A 26,221-nucleotide genomic window follows, 5' to 3' on the forward strand; every position below is an offset into this window, starting at 1 on the left:
CGTGTCGTTCAGCCCCAGTATCCATGAACTTAGTGGGGTCCGGTTGCTGTAGTTGCATGGTTGTGAAAGCAGCCTAGAGATCGGACGGGCACAAAGCATTGTATCCGGGCGGCAGTTGAACCGAAGAGGCTGCAGGAGGGAACTGACTCTGATCAGGCTGCTGGTACATGAAGTTAGCCTGCGGAGTAGAAGGTTGTCCCTGCTGACCGGAAAGAGGGCCCCATGCTGGCTGAGTTGGGTACGGGCATGGAGGCGTATTCCACCAAGCCCATTGAGGGTACCCGGCTGTTTGATAAGACCAAGGGCCGCTGTTAGGCTGCTGAAAACGTCCACCCCCGCGTCCTCGACCTCCGCGACCACGGTAACCTTGTCCACGACCCCGTCCCCGACCTCGTTGGTAACCTTGAGGTGGCGGGTTAGGGTTGTGGGAAGGCTGAGAGGGTGGTGGCTGGTTGGAAGAAGGTGGGTGAGGATTTGGGGCTTGAGGGGTGAGGAGGACAAATTGTGTGCTTTGGCGTGCAGCTTGGCGAATAACTTCATCTTGCAACATACTTAGTGCTAGATCCCAGTCAGTGTCTTGTGCATTGATAAGAGAGGCGGTAGTGTCAAATTCAGCGGGTAAGCCACGTACCAGTTGTAACACAAGTCGAGAATCGGTCACGGGCTGATCAACGTCTCCAAGTTGATTAGCGAGATCTTTCAAATGTTGGCGGTAATCGTCTAGAGAAGAACAGGCTGACAATGTGAGATTAACGAATTTAGTTTCCAGGGTAGCCGCGCGTGCTTTCTTATTACTCAAAAAAATCTTCTCAATCTTGACCCACACAGCACGTGCTGTTGTTTCGGTTTCCAAGACCCGATTTAGGATGTCATCTGATATGGTACTATAAATCCACTGCAACACGAGGGCATCAATTTCCTTCCACGATGTATAATCGACTGAGTTTTTAGGTGGAGGTGGGGTATTATCAAAGTGATCGAGGACCTTATAGGCAGTGGCATGGAGTTTGAAAAGTTTAGTCCAAGATGAATAAGTCACCTTGGAGCCATCGAGGGTCCGAATCTTTGTTTGAATATTCGTGACCGAGTGGCTGGGTGAAGAGCAACAGGTTTGAGAGAACTTTCTGCTGTGGCATCATCTTTAGCCATGGGAACAGCAGCAAAAGAAACAGGGAATAGGGTCAGAGGCTGTCGAAACAGCAGGTGATCAGAAAAGTGAAAAGAGAAAAAAAACGGGAGTATTCAGAACCTAGGGCTCTGATACCATAAAAGAGATTATGGTCAATAATTCTTGATTTCATTGATTTACAAAGGCCTTTTAAATAGGCATCATACAACCGAAAAATAGGAAGAGATATACATGAATATGGAAAAGATATACAGAGCAAATATTAAGCAACTAATTAGGCTATATCAATTCCTATAATAATGGTGGCATCATTATCAGCTAAGAGTTATATGGTGGTAGTTCCTTACAAGGACCACGTTTGTGTTTTTTGGTAGTTATATGCAGCTATTGGTCATGGAATTCCTTGGGAAGGAATTTGACGTTAATGGTATTAGGATATACTTCATCATATGTACGGGCTATTGTGTTTGAGGGAGACATTGTGATGGAGATAGTAGGTAGTGGATTTTTTGAAAGACTTTACGATAATATGGAAAGGAGAAATGTATTGTGGTAGTTGAGATACAGTTTCTCGACTTACGTCGAAAATAGGTTGTTTAATGCAGTATTAGATAATCAATCTTATTGCATATTAGATCATAATTCTAATTAGAATCAAAATTTACTTATTCAAAAATAAAAAAGTAATTGTTAGTACCCGCTGAAATAATATGGTCCTTAGTTACAAAACTTAAACCTTGTTTGGTGTTAAAAGTGGAATAAGTCAAACATTTTTTGTCAATATGTTAAGTCAAAGGATAACAAAAGCTTCTTATTCAAGTTTTAATGCGGAGAAAGTTTTAGCTTTGTAAAAGCTTGTTCTTGATGTACTCAATGAAGCTATGCATCATAATTTCTTATTTCTTAATTGTCAATAATTCATTTGTTTCGGGAGCCTCATTTTAGATATAGCGTGAAGAAATATGAATACATCATTATGGATTTATGCCTATGACAATGTTACAGTGGTTGCCAAGATTGCCCACAAGCAAGGATATACACTCAAGGTGGTCTCCTTTCTTTAAACTTCCACCTAAATCTCTAGCTATTTTTTTTGTAATATTTAATTTGTTAAAAATGTTTCCAAAACAAGTATTTTATAATAGTGATTCAAATATTCGAAAATTATGATTTAGGGAGTTGCGTATGTTCAAATGGGTCAACAGTCAAACTAATTTGATTGAATTGTCACTACAAAGTTTTAGAGCAACAACGGGGACATTTCCTCGATAAAAGAGCCCGGATGTTGCCGCTAAACATTCGAAACAAGTAGTTGATGCGTAGAATCATGTTAAAATATGACATATGTTTTCGTATTTATGTGGTCGTTTATTGGTGTGCGGAAGTGAATGATGTCACGAGTAAAAAACTAACAAACCTACTATGCAATATATCACAAAAAGATTAATAAAATAACAGATAACGAGTTCCGCGTTGTAAATTTTCACCGCCATCGCATCGCGCGGGTATCCAACTAGTATATATATATATATATATATATATATATATATATATATATATATATATATATACATCTGTCGTTCTTTTACATCATATTTAAGCATACACGAGTAATAGATAATTCTAAACCGTTCATTATGCATTATAATCGTCAACAAATGGGCAATACATCAAGGTTACTAAAAATATTGGTTATGATTGATTGTTATCTAAGAAATGGATTATGGATATATACAATGACGATAATCAAATTCATGTTTTTACCGATGAAAGGATTCAAGTTAAATGTCAAGAATCATAATCTAACGGTGAGAGTTAGATTGACTATATTCTAAAACTTCACATAAAATAATAATAAGTCGAGTAGCATAATATAATCATTGGTTACATACTACACTTTAATGTCTACAGAATACCAAAATAACATGTCTCAAAACATAACATATAAATTATAGAGTACTGCACTTCCAACACATTTATATCACCAAATCCCTTACTAAACACTAAACCATAACTTAATAACAGCTAATAATCCTACTCATCAGCTAGGTGTTCTTCAACTGCACCCTCGGTTTTAGAATCATTCACAGACGTTTCTCCAGCAACTTCCTCCTGTTTCTTCACAGCTACTTCAGCCCCCGAGTTAGAACCCTCTGCATCTCCTACCACCACAGAGTTCTCTGGACCCGTTTCTTGTTCTTTGTCATCCTGTTGTTCCTCAGTAGCATTAACTTCGTGTTCTTGTTTTTGGTCATCTTGTTCCTCCGTAGCATTAACTTGCTCTTGTTTTTTGTCATCTTGTTGTTCCTCCGTAGCATCAACTTGTTCTTGTTCTTTGTCTACTGGAGTCACATCGTTATCAGCTTCTGTAATCTCATCCTCTTTGTGTTCTACCTCATCTGCAACTGGAATAATATCATCATTTTCATGTTCATCGGTGTTCGAGTCCAAATTCTCATTTTTGCCTTGTTCAACAACCACACTGGAATCTTCTGCTACAACATCCTGTTTTTTTTTAGCCACTTCACTTGAAACTTCTAGTTTCACATCTGTTGAGAATCCTTCTGCAACTGACTGCTCGTTTATCGCTTCCACGGATTCAACCGGAGGCTTGTGATCCTTTTCAATGTTGATACTTTTGCCCTCCAAAGGATTATTATCCGGGGATTCTGCGTCAGTCTGCAACACTCAGATGAAAACATGAATAAAAAATGATTAGAAATTATAGCGATAAGATTTTGTATCAATAAATGAAATGAAAGGTGATAAAAGAGTTTTTACCTGCATGACATCAGCGTCTGGTTCTTTCAGATTCTCGCATTCGGTTTCCACTTGCATGGCTGCTTCTAACTCAATAATATTTTTTGTATCGGTATCTGGTTTTTCTGTTTCGTCTGGTAGTGCCTTTACCTGCACAGAATCATTATGCCCTTCAGAAGGTTTGGCTTCTGACTCCACCAGCATGGCACTATCAATGTCGATGGTTACAGATGCCTCTACTATTGTTTCCTCCTAAATGGAAAACAGTTAGATTAAGAATATTTATACAATATATATACACATATATATATATAGGAAGGTTAACGTACAAATGAAATTAACGTGCTAAACGTGAGAATCAAGTAGAGTAATTAAATATATACAAGTAGAGTAATTATGTAATTAGATTATAGAGTAATTATCAGAGTAATTATATAATTACTATACTTGATTTTCACGTTTAGCACGTTAATTTCATATATATATAACAAAGAACAATTAATGCAATAAAAGACAATGGTATGACTGTATGTTGTATACCTGTGCAGCAGGAGCTTCTTCAGTTGATTGCTGCTCTATGGTCACATCTTGACCAACAACCTCCATCTTTTCAGGAAATTTGCTATCTATCTCAATCGCTGTGACCCCATCATCTTCTTTTTCCACCTACAAAGTTCATCAAACACATATAATTAAATTAGAATATAAAAAGCATCCACTCGTGAGTAGAATCTTTAAGAAACTTCAGGATTAAGTTAAATGTACCATTATATAAATAGCCAAAAACAAAACTTATGAACCAAGCCAAGCAAGTCAAAAGTCGCCTAGAGTCTATGTTCCATAGAATAAAACCTATTAAACGCTTATATCTTACCAAAATAATGCAATTCTAGTAATCATATCTGCACACTTACCAGCTTAACATTTCGACAAAATGTTTTATAGGCAGCCTAACCTGACCAGTTTTGACCAAAACCAAAATTACTCAATTTGTCATGACTCAAAAAGACAAAAACACAACACGAACGCGACACGGAAATAATCAGATTCTGGGTTGGCATATATAATGCGTTTAAAAGATGAGTAATGTTGAGATTGGCATTTTATCTACACAGGTCGTGTTTGGGTTGACATGCTTAACCCGCTAAGTAAACAGGTCGACTACTAGCATGACTATGACCCGTTTCATCCATATTTTTTACAACCCACCAACCCGATTAACACGTCCCAACTTGATTTATCCACCAACCCATTTAAATAAATAGGTTAAACGGGCCGTGATTCACTTACATGATTTCAAGTGTGTGCGGGTTAGGGTTGATGTTTTTCACACAAACAAAATATGGGTCGTGTTAGGGTTGAACATTTAAACCCACAACCTAACACAATTGACACCCATATAGCATCATTACTATTTTAATGTTTCTCATTTACCTTCTCCTTAATACCATCAGATGCATCATTGTTTCCCACTAGTTTCTCATGTTCATTTTCTTCCGGAGGATTAGAGGTATCCTCAACCTTTTCAGAGGGTTTGACATTGGCGTCCGAAAGAGAATCTTCATTATTCTCAGCTCCAGCTAAAGTCTTTACAACATCATCTGATGCAACACCATCTTCCAATGTTGCTTTGTCACTTGCTGTTTCTGTCTGGAAAGCATCCACAGATATAGCATCCGTCTCAACCACGTCCTTTCCTTCAACGGTTGCAACATCATCTCTACCGACCTGCACACTTCATATTTATACAACAATACAAGTAGAAATACGGTCTGCATAACTGAAGTTAGTTTGACTTTAACCTGTGTAATGGCAGGCTCTGATGATGCCATGTTAGTATCACCTGTGTTCGCTGTTATAGGATCATTAACTTCTTGTTCCTTTTCCTCAGGTACTTCTCCTTGTGAAACTTCTTCAGTCAGTTTAGGGGAGGCGGGTTCAGTTCCTAAAGGGGGGTCTTCAGTGAATCCCGTCTGCACAATGATATACAAAAGCCGTTGCATATAAACATACAAGAAAATGAAGAAAAGGGAGGGGGGGGTCTTCAGTGGTCGTTCAAGTCTACATACGTGAAGTGAGTTTGACCTTAACCTGTGTAATGGCGGACTCCGACGATGTCATGTTAGTATCACCCGCAATTTCTGTTATAGGATCATTAACTTCTTGTTCCTTTTCCTCATGTACAACTTCTCCTTGTGAAACTTCTTCAGTTGTTTTAGCAAGTGCAGTTTCTGAAAGGGGTTCTTCCGTGATTCCAGTCTGCACAATTATACACAAGCCGTTGCATATAAACATAGACGAAAAATAAAGAATCATACATGTTACACTGTTAAATTACCATTTGCACAGCAGGAGTTGGTTCCTTCTGAACATTTTCAACTACAAATTCTTCAGCAGGGTTAGCCTCCAGAGTGTCTCCATCATTGATTGCAGACTCTTTTTCGACAACATTTTCTTCAACAGAGTTAGCCTCTACCGTGTCTACATCATTGATTGCAAAATCTGTTTCCACGACATTTTCTTCAACAGGGTTAGCTTCCACCGTGTCTACAACGTTGATTGCGGGATCTTTTTGAAGATCTTTTTGAACAGCACTTTCGTCAGCAGGGTTAGCCTCCATATTGTCTACATCATTGATTGCGGGATCTTTTTGAACAACACTTCCTTCAGCAGGGTTAGCCTCCATATTATCTACATCATTGATTGTGGGATCTTTTTGAACAACACTTTCTTCAGCAGGGTTAGCCTCCATATTATCTACATCATTGATTGCAGGATCTTTTTCAAAAACACTTTCTTCAGCAGGGTTAGCCTCCAGAGTGTCTACATCATTGATTGCAGGATCTTTTTCAGCGGCACTTTCTTCAGCAGGGTTCGCCTCCACAGTGTCTACATCCTGGACTGCAGGATCTTTCTCAACAACACTTTCATCAACAGGTTTAGCCTCCACAGTGTCTTCATCAATGATCGCAGAATCTTTTTCTTCGGTCTGCACATAAACAAATAAGATTATTAGGAAAAGAAAGAAGCTACAAACATACTAAATGCAGTAGCAAGATTTAGAAACCAAAAGCAATGAGATGTAATACCTTTTTTTCAACAACTTTATTTTCAGTTATATTGTCCTTGTCAGCATCTTCTAAAGCACTGCACCCTGTCACGTGTTCCTCTTTCTCAGTTTCTGCCTTTGAAAGCTCAACTTCTTTTGATGGTTCTGACTCTTTTTCCTCCAAAGTCTCTGATTTGGACTCTTTCTCACCCTGCACAGTACATATAAAACCAACCTTAAAACACAAGCTTGTTTTATAAGTTTTAAGGTCTCATATTGGATCAAGCATGTAAAAAAAATGCACATGCACTAACCACCAACTTTGTTGATTCCTTGGGATCCAAATCTTCCTTGATCTTGGCAATTTCAACAGCATCATGAAACTTTGCCACCAAAACCTTTTCTGGTCCAACCTTTTCCCCAGGGGTACTATAATCAACTCTGCTAGCAACAGCAGCCTTGCTTGATGTATCAACATTGACCAATGTGCTTGACTTTTCTTTCATGTTTGGTGAGGATTTCAGCGATGGTTCAGCAATTTCAGAAGCCTGATTACGTGCCATACTTCTTGTAGCAACAGTTTTTCTCCGAGAAGAAGCGCGTGTTCTCTTCGGTGAAGGTTCGTTAGATTTCTGATCCTGCGCATCTACAGCGTCATCTTTCTTCCTCCTTTCTCTTCGACGAGTTGATGGTGGTCGTGGTTCCACTGCATTTTGATCCCTTCTTCCCCTTCCTCTCCCTTTTTTCGATGCGGAATCAGGAGTCACTGAGAGAGAGCTGACTAGAGTGGTAACAGGTGGCGTGGCTGTTTGAGGACTCAAAGTTTGTAACACAGTGGGCTCAGATCCAACAGACCCAAAACTCGCTGTCTGTGTGGTCCCTGCATTAGGATCCACCACGGTCTCACCAACAGAGGCAGCAGGAAGTGATGATGTTTGTGATGCTATATCAGATTTGGAGACTTCAGAAGAAGTTACAGTTACAGGAGTGCCAACTATCACCGCAACTGGTGTGTTGCTGACCTTGTTTGCAGGAGTTGGCTCAGAAACCGAAGGCTTATTGCCTGTTTCAGAAGCAGTAGCTGAAGCAACTGTAGAAGCTGTTTTTGGAATACTGACTGAAGACCTTGTTTCTGCCATACCGGTTATAGAGCCGGCTTCTGTCTTACCAGATGCAGACCCTGTTGCTGGTTTACTGGCTACAGAACCGACTTCTGGCTTAGCTTTTGGCTTACTGGCTGCAGAACCTTCTGGCTTACCGGCTGCAGAGCCTGTTTCTGGCTTACTGGCTACAGAACCAGCTTCTGGCTTCCCGGCTTCTAGCACACCAGCTGACGAGCCGGCTTCTGGCTTACCGGCTGAAGAGCTTGTTTCTGGCTTACCGACTGGAGAACCGGTTTCTGGCTTACCGATTGGAGAACTTTGAACACCAGGAATAGCTAATACAATATGATTCTGCTTTTTACCCCTACGTTGAGGTTGTGGGGGCGTTTCAACTTCACTTTCAACTATATGACCACGACCTCTACCATGACCACGACCTCTACCTCGACCCCTACCTCTACTCCGACCCGATGTGACTGCAGGAGATAAAGTAGACAGAGAATCGGGAGAGGTCGGAGATAACATTGGCAGTGAGACAGGAACCACCTGTAAAGTAGAGTTTGAAGGTGTACCGGTAGGTGTATTAGTGTTACCAGTGGTGGCTGACTGAGGTCCAACAAGAACAGTAGGAGTTGTTTGAGAACTAGGAAGAACAATATGGGTTGTTTGAGAACTGGAAAGAGCAACAGGTGTTGACTGAGAACTAGAAAGAACAGGGGTTGTTTGAGAGCTAGGAGTAGGAGGGGGTGAAGATATCTTTGGTTGAAATCCAGGGGGCGGTGTGATCTTCTGATAACCAGGAGGAGTTATGAGTGGTTGATAGCCTGGGGGAGGGGCTAATGCTTTATTATAACTTGTAGTAGCTGCAGGCTGAAAACCAGGAGGATGATCTGTTGTTGGCTGAAAACCAGGAGGCGCTGTCAAGGTGGCAGTAGTAGCAGAAGTCAAAGCAACCGTTAACTTCCCAGCATCATGAGGCTTTGAACTGGAACCAGAAGGGCTAGTAACATTCAAGTGAGAGCCAGGAACAGTTGGTATTCCAGGAGGGTTAATATGAGGAGTAACACCTTTAACAGCATGCGAAATAGGTACTGGAGAAACTGGAAGGCCAATTGGAGATGAAGCAATTCCTGTCTTGTTCTTTTTAGGCCTTCCACGGCCCCGTTTTGGTGGATTTACTTGAACTGAAGTACTTTCAGAAAGTTGTGTTGGTTTTATGTCTGCGGAAAGTTGTGTTGGTTGTATGTTTGACAATCCTGGACCTTCTGCACCAATAACCACCTTCGACTCGGTTTTGACAATAGGCAAACCCTTTTCTTTCTGTTCTACATTGGCGTTTGGGGAACCAGGTGCTTCAACTTGACATAATTTCTCAAACTCATCTTCTGTCCATTGCTCCTCATAAGAGCGCACCTAATTAAGTACCACAAACAATAACAATCATTAAGTTCACCTTTGAGCTAATGTTATTTTATTTGACGCATTAACTAACCTCTCTTGCTCGTTTACCCCTTCCATAATTATGAGTGTCTAAGTTTCCAAGCTCTCCCTTTCTTTTACCTCCAATACCGGGTAAAAGCACAGGTTTTGGAACTTCAATTGCCTCCATAGCTTCACAGAATGATTTCATTTCGGTTTCTGTTACAAGCCTAGAAGGAAGTGTAGGTATGGATTCACCACTTGTCCCTCCTTGTTCTAAAACCATCTTTTTCCATACAGCCTGCTCCTCTTCCTGCCTTTTTTTGTCAATTTCTTCAAATATGTCAATTTCAGACTCACTGACATCATCAAAATTACAGTTAATAAGGATACTGATAAAAAGAAATATAGCAAGGTAGAACATAAAGTAGTATACAATATTCTAATTAGCATGTACTTCAATGGATTACTGTGGTTGTTGATCATGTAATCAGTTAGGTTAATTTGGTCTGTACTGTCCATTCTTGCTTGTAAATCCAGATTATTATAATAGATAACTGATGTAATATGCTATTTTAACAATGAGATCGAGAGTTAAACGTTTGAGATCCTGGTATTACCAAGTCAAAGTACATACCTCCGGGCTATGAGATAATTGAGAGCATCGTCGTTTAGAACAGGAGCAGCTTCCTCTTTCTTACACTCCCGCAGCAGAGACTCCAAGTATTCTCTTCGGTCTTCCGCACTACGATATAGTTAATGGCACGTTCAACTCATTTATCTTCAATAAAATGTGTATGTGTCTATCTATAATATGTATGTGTGGATACAACACCCATGGTAAATTGTACATTACACACAAGTTGTGCATATTAGCATATTACGTATGTGCGCGCCACACAAACAAACATGATATGTAATGCATGTCACACACAAATGATGAATATCTATACAGTATTATAATACATATGAAGACAAAAAGGTAATCTTCTACAAATATTTAAGAATCCAAGTAATTACATATTTTAAAACATATGGTACACATATTGTATCCAAGTAATTTAGTATTGGTATCCGGTAGTTATCTCAAGCAAGTGAATTTCCTTAATCATCTCTTACTATCGCTATTTTTATTTTACCATAACGATTATTTTAGCTTTAAAACTTTTTTTTTTTCATTCATCCATCTAGTTAATATGCATTGGTGATTTTCTTCTAATTAAATCCGTGTGTGTGTCATCTCTAAGCTACATATTAGAAAAATGAAATTCTTAAAACATCTAATAAAATGCATATATCTAACTTTTCATTTGTAAATTTGTTTAATATACATGGGTTAGCATCATTTAAGAACTCTCTTTGTCATCTCTTAACAAAAAACAAAGAATGGAATGTGTAGGAAAAAAATTGCCATGTGTGTAAATAATTTACATACATATATGTAAAAGATTTACGCATATGTAAGGGGGCGTTTGGTTGGCAAAATGTTTTGGATTTGGAATTGGAATTTATATGGGAATTGGAATCATAGTTGTCAATAGCGAATAGCGGTAAATAGCGACCGCTATTTCATATTTAGCGATAAAGGAGTAGAAATTTTGTTAGCAAATAATTAGGGTTTACATCCACAAAATAAGCTTTTACGGTGGAACTTGTGGAAGGTGCAGCTGTTTGGTCGATAAACAAGCCTTGAAAATAAGTTTCTACATTTTTTATATTAAAAAATAAAATAAAATCAAAATCAAAATACCGCTATAATCACGCTAAATGACCGATATTTAGTATATAGCGGCCTATAGACGCATCGCTACGTAGCGCGCTATAGCGCCCGCTATCACCGCTATTGACAACTATGATTGGAATTTGAATTGGAATTTAAGAAATTCCTTTAGAATCCTTAACATGTTTGGTTATATGTTTGTGGACAGGAATTAAAACGGAAATATACTTAAAAAGACACAAGTGCCCTTAAAGAAATAAATATAAATCCAAGATACAAACTCAGTTATGCTTTCATTCTTCATAAGTCACCAGCCGCCGGCCACCGTCTCTAGTTACAACCACCAACATCGCTCGGCACCGCCTCAACCTACCCCTCGCTTCAACGTGTTTCTTTCTTTTCTCTATTCCCGTCTTATCCCTATCATGAAATCGATTGTCACCTGAAGAATTTGAATTGAAAAACGTGACAGATCTTTACGTTGTTGGTGGTGGCCGGAATTTTGTTGGTGTGTGGTGGCCAGAGAAATTATCGGTGATGTGGAGATGACTGATGAGAAGTAGTAATGGTTTAGGGTTAATTAGGTAATCTTATAAAATCCTAGTCAATCCCTTGTGTTAGGATTATGAATTCCATTAACTGAAGGACTTCACTGGAAAGTAATTCAAATTCAGATCCCTTTTCTTTACCAACCAAACATATCAGGGAATGGAATTAGATTATGCAACCAAACAGGCCATAAATAGTTATGTTAAATGCATATATTAAACAAGATTATGCATACTTTTTGCGTTTGTATTTCAATAACATAGATGTGCATTGACTCAAAACATATTTACGTAAGTCTTAAAGCCTATAGTTTATTTACATATCATGTGTAGAAATTATAATTTTGCAAAATTCAGAAATGTGCCGTCCTAGAATACTTTATACTTATATTAATATATGCCTTTTGAGTAATGTCAATCTCTATAAATTAAGATGAAAAATAATCATAAAATATAAGATCATGAACACCCTCAGTTCTTTATTAAAAATAAAAACCTAAAAAGGAAAAGGACGTGGTTTAAGAGAGAGGGTTAGAAAATTAAGATTGATCTTTAATTCCATTACTACCCTTGTTCAGTTTGGTTAAAGTCCTCATTCTTTTATTTACTTACTAGATAGCCACTCGAAGTATAAACCATTGATAAAAAATAAATGGTGTGGATCCTAAGAGTACTTTTTAAAATTGAGAACTTTGAGAACCATTTTGATACCCCTTTACAAAAAATATTTAAAAAATATATTAAACAAAAAAAATGAAAAAATTTAAAATAAAAAAAACTAAAAGAAAATTATTTTTCATCCCGGTTTCATCAAAAAAAACTAATTATGCACATATGTATATTTTTATTTAATCTCCATTTACATAATGTACACATATGTACATTATCATTTATCTTAATTGTACATATGTGTATAAAGAATAAGTATTATACATATATGTAATTTTGCTAAACCGATATATTTTATTATTTTTTTTATGAAACCAGGATAAAAGATAAAAAAAAAAATTTTTTACTTTTTTTATTTTTGCGTTTTTTTTTTGTTTTATAAATTTTTTTTAAGAGAGTTTTTTTTGTGGTCCAAAATGGTTCTTAATTTCAAAATGGTTCTCACGTGATCCCAATCATATATATATATACTAATGAGCACACGCGGACATTATCTGTGTGCATGTTGCACATATGATTCACATGCATATATCTCATGATTCACATGCATAATACATATACTCATATTAAAGACCCAACTACCACACGTACATACATGTGTGTATGATGTCATTAACAAGAACAACACAAAAGTAATATGATGATACCTTGTGTTATTGTCAAAGAAACCAGCAGTTATGCTCTGGTTAGCAACTCCAAGCTTGTGCTCGGCTGAAGCTCTAACTTGTTCCTCTACCGATTTAACCTAACACCAACACATTTTTTATGTTTTTATGAACTAGAATCTACGAAACATCTTAACTTTCTCTTGTAATCAAAAGAAAACTTTGATATCAGACATATCAAACTGAAAATTTACACAAGCCCTGATGTATATATACATACAGTTTCTAACCGAAGAACAAGTACATCCTTCTTCTGACCAATTCTGTGAGCCCTAGCCTGTGCTTGCAGATCAACCTAACCATAGTGAGGGACACAAAAACCATTGAGTACAAGAAAAACTTCAATGTACTACATAAATATAATGCTTAGTATATGTTTATATGTATGCATGTATCTGTGTTATTGCCTGTGGATTCCAATCTGTGTCAAAAATGATGACTGTATCCGCAGCTTGAAGATTCACCCCAACGCCTCCAGCACGAATGCTATAAATCACATGAACAAATGCTCAGCATTATTACAAACATATAACCAAATGTTATACATCAAATGAGAGATTAGATTTATGATCATCACAATAGAGAATCTTCAGCTAACAAGAATGTCGATCACCTTAGCAGGAATATAACGAATGGTGATGCTGGATTGTTAAACTGATCAATTAAGGCCCCACGGTCGCCACCGGATGTATGTCCATCTAAGCGAAGGTACTTGTACTGTTTCCAATACAAATAGTCTTCCATAACATCAAGCAGCCTAGTCATTGTTGAAAATAGAAGAATCTGCACGACGACTTGCAATATAAGTAGCTAAACACAAAAGAATGACCGGCATGCTTACAAGTGCCTCTACTAAAAGTAAATAATCATGTCTACCCCACACCTAATCAACTATTGCAGCTAAAGCATTGAAAACTAGACCCAACAAGAAAAATACTCAAAATTCAGCTACCAAAACTCAGTTAGAATATTATACCCGATGATCTGTAGCTTTTAGCTTCGGCAGTAGCCGATCTAACATCTCAAGCTTCCCACAAAACCTTATGATATTTGGAAGATAATGCTTAGGAACATGTTCATGAACCTGGAATAAAACAAAATTATTAGTAAGCAACAAAAATGACACCAAAAAGAAGTCACATCAACTATAGCAGAACGAAAAAAGAAAAAGAACAACCTCTTCATTATGTAGCTGGCTAATGTAAGGATGATTACATATATTCCGTAGTTCAACAACCGAGTTGTGCACTGCTTTAGCCTAGTGGAAAGGAAACAAAGCAAAGATATCTTAAAAGGCTAATAAGCTAATTACAAAAAGAAAGCAACTTAATTCTATCAGCAAAAGTGGTTAAGTTATTGAAAAACGAACCTTTGAAACACCAAATGCACCAAGATTGTCTTCTACCCTCTGCATCAACAGCTTCTGATATGCAGAAGCCTCACATCTTACAAGTCTCTCTATCTTTTCAGGCAACTCGTTCTCAACCTAACAAAGCACAATAAATAAGAATTGTCACTGAAAAGGGAGATAAGAGGCGTCTTAGCAAGTGAGCTTGACTCAGCTCAATAGAGACATAGATGTGAGCTTAAAATGTAAAGCTAAAAGCTGAAGGCGGCGATATTCGAGACATTGAGTGCACAAAGTGCATTTAAACAAGATACTGATAGCATTATCATGTGATGTCCTTTAAGAGTCACTATAAACGAAAATGCCAAATGAAGAACCTTGTGTTTCAGTCTCCTAAGCACAAACGGTCGCAGAACTTGATGAAGACGATTTATGATTAACAGGTTCTCTTCCTCAGAAAGCAAAGCCTAAACATCATAAACAAATAACTCTCGTTACACAAACTCGTAAAAAATACAGCTTGTGACTTATAAACAAGATAATGTCTATAGCTAATAAATATAAGGCTCACTTCTTCAGGGGAGCTATCTGTGTTGCTCTCAAACGGTTTGTTGAACCACTGAGAAAAATCCTCTGACGAATTAAAAATATTTGGCAACAGAAAGTTAAGAAGTGCCCACAACTCCTCAAGATTGTTCTGCAAAATGAGACAGGTAACATTTTTTACTACAAAGAATAGCATGCTTGCGTGAATTGCAGATAATATGCAATAAGAAAAGACTAAACTTGCAATAAAAAAGGACAAACCTGCAAAGGAGTTCCAGTCAAAAGCAATCTGTGAGAGCTACGATAATGTTTCAAGTCCGCATTTAACTTGCAAGAAGCATTCTTTATGCGGTGACCTTCATCAATTATAATATAGTGCCAATCTATTTTGCTCAGTTTTGGTCTATCATGTTTGTTCATGAGATACTCATATGTTGTCAAAAGAACGTTGAACTTTTGCTGAATAATTTTCTCCCTGCAGTGATTCAAACAAGGCTCAATATACTTAAAACTTAATAGAACCTAGGATTCAAACAACTACAATTTCAGAACACATACTTAAATAACTTCCTGCGCTCCTCAGGAGGTCCAGAATACACAATTTTGTTCATGCTTGGGGCCCAAAAGCTAACTTCTGACTCCCATCCAGGTAGAACCGAAGATGGCACTACTACCAAAAAGGGCCCTCTATCATTTTTATGCTCCATCAGATAGCAGAGTAAGGAAATAACCTGCAACAATGAAACATAAATGGCATAAAAGACCAATTAGTAACATATTACTCGAAACACGAACGCATAAAACCAACAAAAACATGAGAGATTAGAACACCTGAACAGTTTTTCCGAGTCCCATTTCATCTGCGAGAATTCCGTTTAAATGATTGTTGTATAGTGACAGTAACCATCTCAGCCCGTTCATCTGGTACCTGAGGACAAACAACATACAAATATTGAGCATTATGAGAAACCTATCCAGTTTATTTTCTAAAATTTAATCTGTCAAATCGCTTTAGCGAATAGACAGCAGCTAAAATGCTATAATAATGTTTCTACAGCTTACTCTCGCAATTTTCCACCAACAAGAGTACTTGGTTGATCCGCTACAGTCTCTTTGATGCTGCATCAAATAAACAAAATAATACATACCCATTAAAGACGAATCCATGTTTTTAATAAGGCGCACAAGGGAAAATTTCTTGTCTGAAAATTAGGCAAATTACAGAAAAACACTATGTGCCTCCACATTTTGCGAGGATGGGTCCATTAACTTATAAAACTCAGTGAAAGCATTTCTTTAGTGCGTGACTAAATACTTTTGTTAAACCTTAACAAGAAGGTCTTTTTCATGTGCTTATATCCCTTAAGTTAATAAGAAACGAATTTTCATTCGGTTGGAAAAAAAGACATTTGCATTCAGTTTTCAAAGTTAAATTGTGCCAAAACAAAGTTGGACTCCATAAAAACCTTTTTTTATTGCATGATTATATACTTTAGCTTGTTAAAACTTAATAAAGATGTCCTTTTTGCATGCTATTAAATCCAGTAACTTAAAAAAATATATTTATAAAAAAACATTTTCATTCAGTTTTAAAAAGAAGACATTTTCATTCAGGTTTCAGGCTTTAAATGAGCCAAAACAAAGTTGAAGGACTAAACCATGCAAAAAGAAAAGACCATATAAATTTTTAAAATATCGCCTGAAAAAATTATATATGCTCAAGTAAAAAAGAAAGACATACTTTTTATTGTATATTATCAAAATGAATAGAGACGAAAATCGAAGAGACATATATACAACTTTGAGAAGCATAAAAATTTATCTCAACAAGGCCAATCATCAGAAACCATGACAACTTGAGCAGAGATGGAAGAAATTTAAATACCTATGAGCCATCAGATAGTACTTTTCATTGCTCTCCATATAATGCTGCAGAAGACAATAATCTTTAATGACAGAGAAAAACAACTAAACAATCTAGGTGAACCTTTTACAAATATACAACAAAAGATAAAGTACCTTAGCCTGATCTGTTTCATCTTCGTTTTCAATTGTAAAATCACTACTGTCATTTACGCTATCCATATCTGCCATAACCTTTGCTTCTTTAAGCTTAGATCCAAGCTTCTGAAGATACTTCTCAGTCTCTTTCAATAGTTGTTTCACCCGATCCGATTTTGCATCCTGGAATGAAAAGTATTTCAACTTATTTATCATATGATCTTAAGATGTGCATGTTGGTTAAATTATATTAATAGTTTATTAAATTACAATTTACCTGAACCATTCGAAGATAACCCTCCACATCATTGACTTTTAAAAGATTGATCTTTTCCCGTTGAATTCGGTCAATCTTCTCGCGATGAAGTCTTTCCTTCCTTTTATGAAACTCTCTTGCATACCTGTTAAAGTTCTTCAACCGTTCTCTCCTATATTTGAATAGATCTTCTAGTCTTTCCCTAAAACAGCATTTAAAATTAAATTATTAAATTATTTCCTACCAATATGAATACATACTTTGGCAAGTAAATTGGTTATATACACACACCTGTGCTGCTCCAATTCACCAAAGAAATCCTTTTGTCTTTCTCGAATTCTCTTTTGACGTTCGTCCTTCATCTTTTGTTCATGTTTCTCAAGTTGCTTTGATCTTCGGCCTATCCGATGTTTCTTAACTGATTTCAAGCGATCTATCTCATTAGATATAGGTCTAAAAAAATCAGTCAGGATATCACTGCAACAGAATTGAGAATATGATTTAAATGGATGGTTAGTGACCCTGGTTTTAAATAAGATAACAGGATTAAAAAAGCCGTAAATAAGATTAAGAAAAGGAATTACTTCCGGAGGCGACGCTGGAGATTTAGAAGTTCAAGCTTTTTTAACTCGATGACACTTTTGGTTTTTGCAGAAATGTCTTTAGAGGAGCTAACTGTTTCCTGCATAACCATTGTAAAAACATGAATCAGCAAAACAGCTATTTGCCATGTTATCAATTTAGGTTTTAATTCAACTAGACCTTCAATTTCTCAGCACAACCCGAGATCCTTTGCTCTGTTTTCTTCTTTTTAACAGCCCAGTTATATTCAGCAGCAACTTTCCTCTTTTGGCAATCTGCAATCCACTTTTCAGATGTAGTATACTTTGGTGATGCTGGTGCTGTATTATGTTCAGAAGTATCTTCACCATCGTGATTGTTTCCTGCTACGCAAAAAAAAATAATAACAATAATAAATAAATAAAAATTCGGCCAACTCTCATCAGATTTATGTACTTGCAATATGTTTGAAGGAATATTATAAATGTATGGATGTCAAAAAGATTGTATATAAAAAGTGATTGTTCTCACCGAGCGTTACATCCTTTTCCAGAATATTAGCATTCTTTGGCATTATCATCTGCCTTTCACTTAGAGGAAAACTTGGCAAATGAGTATGACCATGACGATTTTCTGCATGTGGTGCGATGTTAGCAGGATCTGACTGGACCAATTTGGTTGCAGGAGCCTGTGGTTCTTTTGCTTCAAATGTTTGCACGTCTGTCTCAAATTTCCTTGGGATTATATTATTCCCATGTTCAGGAAGACCAGATAGATCATTTTTATCTACCATCCTATCAAGTTTCTCGCCTTCTCTCAAAAGATTCGTATCTGAAACAAATACACTGCTTGAAGAGCCAGGCCCCATAGATTGATCTTTTCCCTTTTGATCAATGCTAGATATATCTGCTAATACATTTATTATTTGCATAAAGTCAATTGGTAGACGGCACATAACAAGGTCTCTCATATGTTATCTTTGTAGAAAGAAACAAAGTCACGGTTTGACACATGATAAAATGCAGGTGTGTAAACGAACCGAACGTAAAGTGATTGGTTGCTGAGCCTTTCGGCAGGAAGCTTGTTTATGTTCATTTATTTAATATACGAACAACCCTGAACAAAAAATTTGTTTCTTTTATTTAAACGAAAAACATGAACACGTCTCGTTCATTCATTTATGCCCATAAACGTTCGTTCATTTAAATTCTTTAATGTTCATTTGTTTACGTTTATTTATTTCTGTTGGTTTGTGTTTGTTTTAACTTCTTTCATTAACGTTCATTAATATACTCATTTAATGTATATAATGTATATATGTGTGAACCCTCGGGTGGGCAAAAGTGAAATTGCACTAATTTTGACGTTATTTTACTAATCTCGTGAAAATAACGTTAAAAGTGACGGAAGGTTAATCAGGCATCATGTGGTGGCGTTGATAGCCGAAAGACAAGGGTACATGCATCGATCAGCCGGTGTCCCGATGATTGAGTGTTATGTGCCCTATGTCTAAGGCTTGATGCAAAACTACTATCGAGCCGGGGGTCTCACCGGAAGCAGCCTCTCTATCCCTATGGGGTAGAGGTAAGGCTGTCTACATCTTACCCTCCTCATACCCTACCATAGTTTTGCTATTGGTGGGATATACTGAGTACGATGATGATGATGATGATGATAATGATGATGATGATGATGATGAATATACTCATTTAATATTTTTGGCACAATAAAACTTAGTCTAGTTTTAATAACTTTTTAAGCCAAACACATTACCCTTCACATTACTTTTAACAACTTTTAGCTCAGTTATGTTCATTCATCAACTTTCAGTTATGCTCATTCGTTTATGTTTGTGAACTGTTTGTTTATACAAAGAACAAACATAAATGAACACGAACATGTTCTTTTTTTAACAAACACAAACAAACCTCATTCGTTTAATTTTTCGTGTTCGGTCATTTGTTCGTTTAAAGTTAAACTAAGAACAATATGCTCCATTCGTTTTCGTTCGGTTTTAGAAGCCTAACAAAATGTCTTGGTTAAGAGCAGAAAAGATCAACTACCTTCCTTGGGAAAGACGTTCCCCAGTGCAATCTCAAGATGCAACTTTTTCGGCATTAAATTATTCCTATATGTAAAAAGACAGTATGTTATAGTTGTGGGCATCCATGAACAGTCAGATGTTGAACAATGTAAGGAAGAAATTTTGAATATGTTTCTTTAGTATAACCTGAAAGCCAAAAATACAAGGCATTGAGCTCTGAGTTGTTTTAAATGATGTTCCTTAAAGGGCATGGAAGGCCCAACAGAAGGAGCTTGTACAGCTGGTAATTTTCCAGTATCTCTCGAAGCTTCACTTCGAAGCATTCCCATTTCAGCAACATTGTTTGAAATTCCACCCTGTGAGAAAAAGGACAGTTCAACAAAACCAAAATATGATTATAAAACAGTAGGACTGTTGGAGATCATAAGATAAAATAGCCATACCTGAACTGTCTTATTTGAACTTGCCATTACATTTATAAGCCCGCCTTCATGATCCAATGCCTTTCCAGTTGGGCCTTTATGCATCATCATTGACGCATTCTGGTTATCATATGAAGTGTTGAACTGCATGGATCTTGGGTTCCCAGGTTCTGCTGATTCATATGAACCAGAAGTACCAGCATTTGATCCATGACTCTTCATAGCTGTAATTGAAAGAAATAAAAAGTATTACAAACTACCTTCTTAAAGAAAAGTGTGATTTAACCAACAACACCATAAATCATCATGATTAACCAAGTATTATGCATGCATACGTATGGATGCATCTGCTCTCCAAGAACAAATATAGCACATGCAACAGTTCATATAAAAATCCTCAGGTAACATAGCATGCAATAATTGTTGGTTATCAGGCTTGAAGAAGCAAGTAGAGTGAGTACTTGAAAGAGTTTTGTATGTGAATATGAAACAACAATAAAGTTAACAAAAGAGAATGCAGAGAATAAGTAAAGACTAAAAAGGCACACATTTATAGCCTTACAATGCAACAGAAAAGCAAACAAGAAACACAATTTCAACAAAAGGTCTGGTAAAAGCTATTGACTCTCTTTTATCCAACATGCAAGTCTCAACGGACACTTCCAAATAGTTGGGTCAAACCATTACCAAGTCCAACAAATAAACTATTAAATAAGCATAAAAATAAAATGTTTGTCTTTGTACTTCAATGCCAGCCATGCAACATCACGTGAGACTTTGAAGTAAGCTTATTCCATGCAAGTTTGAATAAAAACTTATGAACAAAAACCAATGAAACCCAACAAAAATATATTCTAACAAAATTTTAAAACCTGAATTATGATGGTGTGTTGCCACTGATGGATGTAACTTGCAACTGATATTTAGAGGGTCAATGTCATGCATATGAACAAGATGGTAGAGATTAATACCTAAAGTTACAGCAAAATAAGTTGGCAATTTAGAAAAGAAAGTGAGTCTGAATAAAGAGAGAGCGTTAATATCTTTAAAGATTTGGCTTACAAATTCTAATACCTGCGAGTGCCAAATGCCATTTAAAAAACAATCGAACGCATATCATGTCAACAGGTTTAACTTGGAATAAAAGAATATGGCACACTTGCATATAGTAGGACATATGTACCAAACGTGATATTAAGGGTTATGATCAATTAACAACAAATATGCATTATATGCTTATTTCAGAGCTTCAGTCCAAGCATGAAAACACAAACTGGTATAAAATAGAACACTAAGCATACAAAATTCCTAAATATTTGCCAAAATTTGAGAATATGTGAAGACTTTGAATTATAGTACTCGCATGTAAGCTGATTTGCAGATCCTTGATAAATGCCATGTCCTAAACTGCTAGGAACGTGCAGTGGTTTGCCTGAAAATGCTGAATTTTTTGTATCTTCAGCACTTAAATTTTTCTTCAAATCATTTTCCACTGCATTTTGCTGTGAAGAACCTGAACATCAATTACACCCTGTTAGTTTAAATAAGCAAAATGAGATAACATAGTAACAACACAAACTATAACTAGTAGACATCGTTATCAAATGTGCTAGGCGCACTTAAAAAGGAAATAAAAAGTATATTACGTATATGAAAAATGATACTATTCTTCAATAAAATAAATAAAGGTTATTTTATATAACATGTAATATCATCTAATTAGTATCAAGAGTTCTAAAATAGTCAAGATTCAAATGTAACTTCAAAACTTGAATAACAGAATATTCAATGTAATTCCTTCGACCTCTCCTAGATCTAAGTTTCAATAGCACTCCTTGCATTTCTTTTGTTCGGCTTTTATCTTCTCATGTTCCTGTCATAGACAATGCCGAAGCGCTTGCCTAGGAACTAGAGGCGCAATTATTGAGCCTCGCCTCAAAAATGGCCTAGGCGCAAGAAGCGAGGGCTTTTAATAACTATGCTAGTACCTTGGTTTTAAATAGCGTGAAGCGCTCCGATGCGTTATGTCCCAAAATTCGATGCGCAATGCGTTTTGCGCGATGCGAGCGCATCACGTATCTGATGCGTTCTTTGTTAAAATAATTCTAAAAAATAATTATACATGATATTTTAACATCTTAACATTTAAACTTTAAAAAAATAAAAAATATGAGTAAATAAACATAAATGAACAGTTTTGCTGATTGTTTACCTAAACTAAAATTTAGCTATTAACTTGGAAACGTGGGTAAAAGCAGTAAACGAAAATTCTGCTAATTGTTAGGCCCATAATATTTTATATATAAGAAAAGCCATTAGATCAGATTTACAAGCTTGATGTACAAGCAGATGATTAAAATTTTAGGGTTTATATATCAATTTAGACGCCACCTCCTTCTCCCAACCTTCTACATCGATACTCCCTCTACAAACTTTCTCCATGACTATACAAGACTTCTTTATCATCTCCAGCTAGGTAATAACTTCCATAACTAAAAGACCCAACTCAATTTTTAATTGAAAAGGTCTGATTTCTAGCCCTAATTACATGTTGCGTGCATCAGAGCGCATTACGCAAAGGGCCGCAATACGCGAAATCCGGCGCAATATTGGCGCGACATGTAACCCCAAGGCATCGCAGCAGTTGATGCGCCCCGACCTCGCAATAGCGCATCAGCGCAATATGCGCGCAATACGCGCGCAATTTAAAACCAAGGCTAGTAGAACATAATACTTGTGTACCTGCAAGTTGGGATAGAGATGATTCACCAGCTTGAGCCCCACTGCTCAACGGTTGCCGTGATGACATTAAAGCCTCCATATCAAGACCATGTTGATTTATAACTGTCTCCATAGCCCTTTAGACAATAGAAGTATAAGATCAAATGAAATAAAAAGAAATGAAATTTGAAAAAAATTGTATAATGCATCGCAAATTTTTAGCCTTATTACTTTATTAGATATGTGAGGAAAAACATAGAACAAACCATATGGTCAAGACCTAATACTTTATTGCCGTCTCAATGGTAATTGCAAAGAGAATAAATTTACGCAAAGAATAGTGTGTGAAGCTCAGAGAATGAAGGTTGATTTAACTGTATGGTGTGACATAATGGTTGAATATAATAATAACAATAAAAATAAATTTAGGGTATATGGTCATGCTGTTGATGATCTTACCGTGATATAACTTGGTATGGCATTGAATTTTCTTTTCCACTGGATCTCATGTGCTGCAAAATCTGTGAACCAATGAAAATGAATATGTTGAAAGCCAATAAACAAAATTTACAACTAATTTTGTCTCGAAAGAAAAATGCTCTTTTTTGTTATTTAAGGCATCCTAATTGTACTCAATGATGGTAACTCTACCACACTTGATATATTGACTTCCAGATATCAGTTTTAAAGACTTAAATGTCAATTTTTAGTGTTTAATAATGTTAGTGTTTTAGTCTTAATCAGTTCCTACTTGCTACAATTGTTAGTGTTTGGTAAGTTGCAAAAGGTTAATTTGTTAATGGTAGGAGACTATATATATAAGTTATGCATGATACTAAAATGAGCGATATCTCAGCGCGAAAACTGAATTAACTGCATAGCCCATAAGTTTTGATATAATGATTTTGATTTTATTATTAGTTTTAAACAAGTAGTGAGCTACTAGAATATTAACATGACATACCACGTGTAGCTTTGTAGCCAATTTTGTCGGCTCATCAGTGGACTCCTGAATAAGCTTATGCAAGAACTTTGCCGCTTCCATCTCAACATTCTGCGGTGTGGGCGCGGCCGCCATGTTTAGCCGTATGAGTGCAGCACAAACAGAAAGAAGAAAGAAGCTAAAACAGCAAATAAATTAGTTACGAAAGAAATCTTTGAACAAGAGAGAGAGTCCATATTAAGATAGATTTAATTTAAGAGGCAGGCAGGCAAGAGTTTGAAGCAGATGGTGTAAGAATAATAATAATAATAATAATAAATGTCTAGGGTTTGTAATACCATAAAAAGACCTAAACTCCAGCTATAAGTTGGAAGTACCTCTGATGAATTGCAGTTATGAAGCCGGTTGTGAATTGATCTATCCTATCCTATCCTATCCTATCCTATCCTATACGGTGATTGATTTCACATCGAGATCATCGGTTAGGTTAATTCGTATTGATGAATGAATCAAATCAAATCAAATCAAATCAAATCAAATCAGGCAAGGGTTGTTACTAGAGGTGCACAAATCGGTTTTTTTGAAAAAACCGGTTCGGTTATTAACCGGACCGGTTTTTTTTATCCAGAAAAAAACCGGTTCGGTTAATAACCGGACCGGTTATTAACCGGTTTTTTGTCAATGAAAACTCAAACCGGCCAAACCGGTTTGGACCGGTTTAGAAACCGGTTAGAACCGGTTATTAAACCGGTTTTTTTACAACCGGTTTTTAATAACCGGTCTAACCGGTTAACCGGTTTTTTTTTTTTTTTTTTTTTTTTTTTTTTTTTTTTTTTTTTTTTTTTTTTGCTTTAGGGTTTAGGGTTTAGGGTTTCGTTGTTAGCATTCTTTGCTTGGAAGATTAAAAACACATAACTTTCATTTATAGCTTTTACATTAAAAATACAAACATTAAATCGTTATCGCATATTCGTAACTCAAAAATACAAACATTAAAGAATGCTTAGACACGATTACATTAACAAGTTGATGTTTGTTACTCATTTTCTTCGCTACCCGATCCCGAGCTATTCCTTAGGTAATCGTCGTACGCGGCTTCTTCATCGGTCATTGGTTGAGTGTGTCCTTGATTGACCTCGTCTTCATACAAGGCCGCCTCATACTCCATTTCCCCCTCGAGTGAGCGTTGATGTTGTGCCCTATCTAAAGAGTCCAAGTAATCCTTGTAGCAAATCGACATCTCTACAGCTGGTGGAGTGAGTCGAGTCCTCCTAATCGATATAACCCTGCAAGAAACAGAAAAAGCAGACTCCGAAGCTACCGTGGAAGCTTGGACCGTTAGTAAATCTTTGGCCATGGCGGCGAGGATCGGAAACTCATCCTCCTTACCTCTCCACCAAGCCAGCATATCAAGACTTCTAAATTCATCCGGAGTCATGTGTTTCACAAAGTTGGTACCACCATACCTTCCAAGTTCACTGCTTGGGGTGTTTACCCTTTGAGGTTTACCGGCGTCTTCCCAAATCATGTAGTACATCCCCATTTCAAGGTCGGTTTGGGATTGGGATTGGGCAACAGCTCTTAACGAGTCATGAATTTGGGAAGACGACCCGTGTTTTGTAAGGTAAACATCATACATGTTTGCCAAGGTGGTGTTGAAAGCATTCTTTAAAGTTTGGTTATAATGGGGGTTTTGATCGTCGTTTAACTCTAGCTCATCACAAATTTTTTCTATTAAAGCTTCAACACCACCAACATTGATGCAAGGGTTTAACGCAGCCGCACAGGTCAAAACAGCGGGTAGTTGTTGAAAATATTTTCTAAATTTTTCTTTCATTTTTGCACCCATATCAAAATAAGGTGCACCCCTACAATGAATTTCAGTCAACTTTGTGCACATGACAGCAATTTTTGGTAAAGCAATGGGGCTTGTTGGATAGTAAACCCCGGATAAACTAGTTGTGCAAGATTTAAAAATTTGAAGAACCTCCGTAACGATCTCAATCAATAACCAGTTTCTAGGATCGTACGGTGCACATTTACCCCTATTTGACAAAATTTGATGAAACGCAATTAACGATTGTTTTTGTTGGATGGCTTTCTCAAACATTTCACAAGTCGAGTTCCATCTTGTTGGACAATCCCAATTAGGCCCCAACCATTGACAGTTAGCTTCTTCACAAAATTTTTTGTATCTTGAAAATGTTGAATTGTTGCTAAAAACATCTCGTAACATTCTTTTAAAATTGTTTCTTTGCGTTTCGATCACGTTTAACCCATCTTGCACGGCCAAGTTGATAATATGTGCAATGCATCG

At 36.7% G+C, this 26,221-nt stretch overlaps 1 protein-coding gene across 10 annotated transcripts; it reads right to left on the reverse strand.

Moving 5' to 3' along the window:
- Window positions 1-2,993: 2,993 nt before the first annotated feature.
- On the reverse strand, window positions 2,994-24,047 carry LOC143596420 (uncharacterized). Of its 10 annotated transcripts, none has more exons than XM_077075207.1 (39): window positions 23,926-24,047; window positions 23,421-23,482; window positions 22,983-23,098; window positions 21,604-21,753; window positions 20,262-20,464; window positions 20,005-20,174; window positions 19,838-19,902; window positions 18,306-18,683; window positions 17,976-18,160; window positions 17,798-17,895; window positions 17,505-17,690; window positions 17,235-17,415; window positions 16,976-17,140; window positions 16,842-16,885; window positions 16,019-16,075; window positions 15,788-15,884; window positions 15,515-15,687; window positions 15,218-15,431; window positions 14,982-15,107; window positions 14,788-14,877; window positions 14,432-14,548; window positions 14,240-14,320; window positions 14,039-14,146; window positions 13,676-13,845; window positions 13,470-13,548; window positions 13,283-13,357; window positions 13,045-13,142; window positions 10,098-10,205; window positions 9,534-9,819; window positions 8,236-9,454; window positions 7,253-8,184; window positions 6,979-7,149; window positions 6,228-6,878; window positions 5,975-6,148; window positions 5,686-5,862; window positions 5,324-5,617; window positions 4,430-4,555; window positions 3,911-4,141; window positions 2,994-3,808 (listed from the first exon to the last, which is right to left on the reverse strand). In XM_077075207.1, the coding sequence occupies exons 1-39, from the start codon at window positions 24,037-24,039 to the stop codon at window positions 3,164-3,166; spliced, it is 8,616 nt and encodes a 2,871-aa protein (XP_076931322.1). In that variant the 5' UTR covers window positions 24,040-24,047; the 3' UTR covers window positions 2,994-3,163. The 10 variants fall into 10 exon arrangements, with proteins under 10 accessions (XP_076931322.1, XP_076931323.1, XP_076931318.1 ...); XM_077075208.1 differs by having other exon boundaries at window positions 2,994-3,307; window positions 3,407-3,808; window positions 7,253-9,454; XM_077075203.1 differs by having other exon boundaries at window positions 7,253-9,454; window positions 17,976-18,157; window positions 18,306-18,680.
- Between the last annotated feature and the right edge of the window lie 2,174 nt (window positions 24,048-26,221).

The sequence above is a fragment of the Bidens hawaiensis genome, unplaced genomic scaffold, assembly GCF_021521415.1.
Source record: "Bidens hawaiensis isolate Kalapana, Puna unplaced genomic scaffold, B.hawaiensis_p1.1 tig00046368_1, whole genome shotgun sequence".
NCBI lineage: Eukaryota > Viridiplantae > Streptophyta > Magnoliopsida > Asterales > Asteraceae > Bidens > Bidens hawaiensis.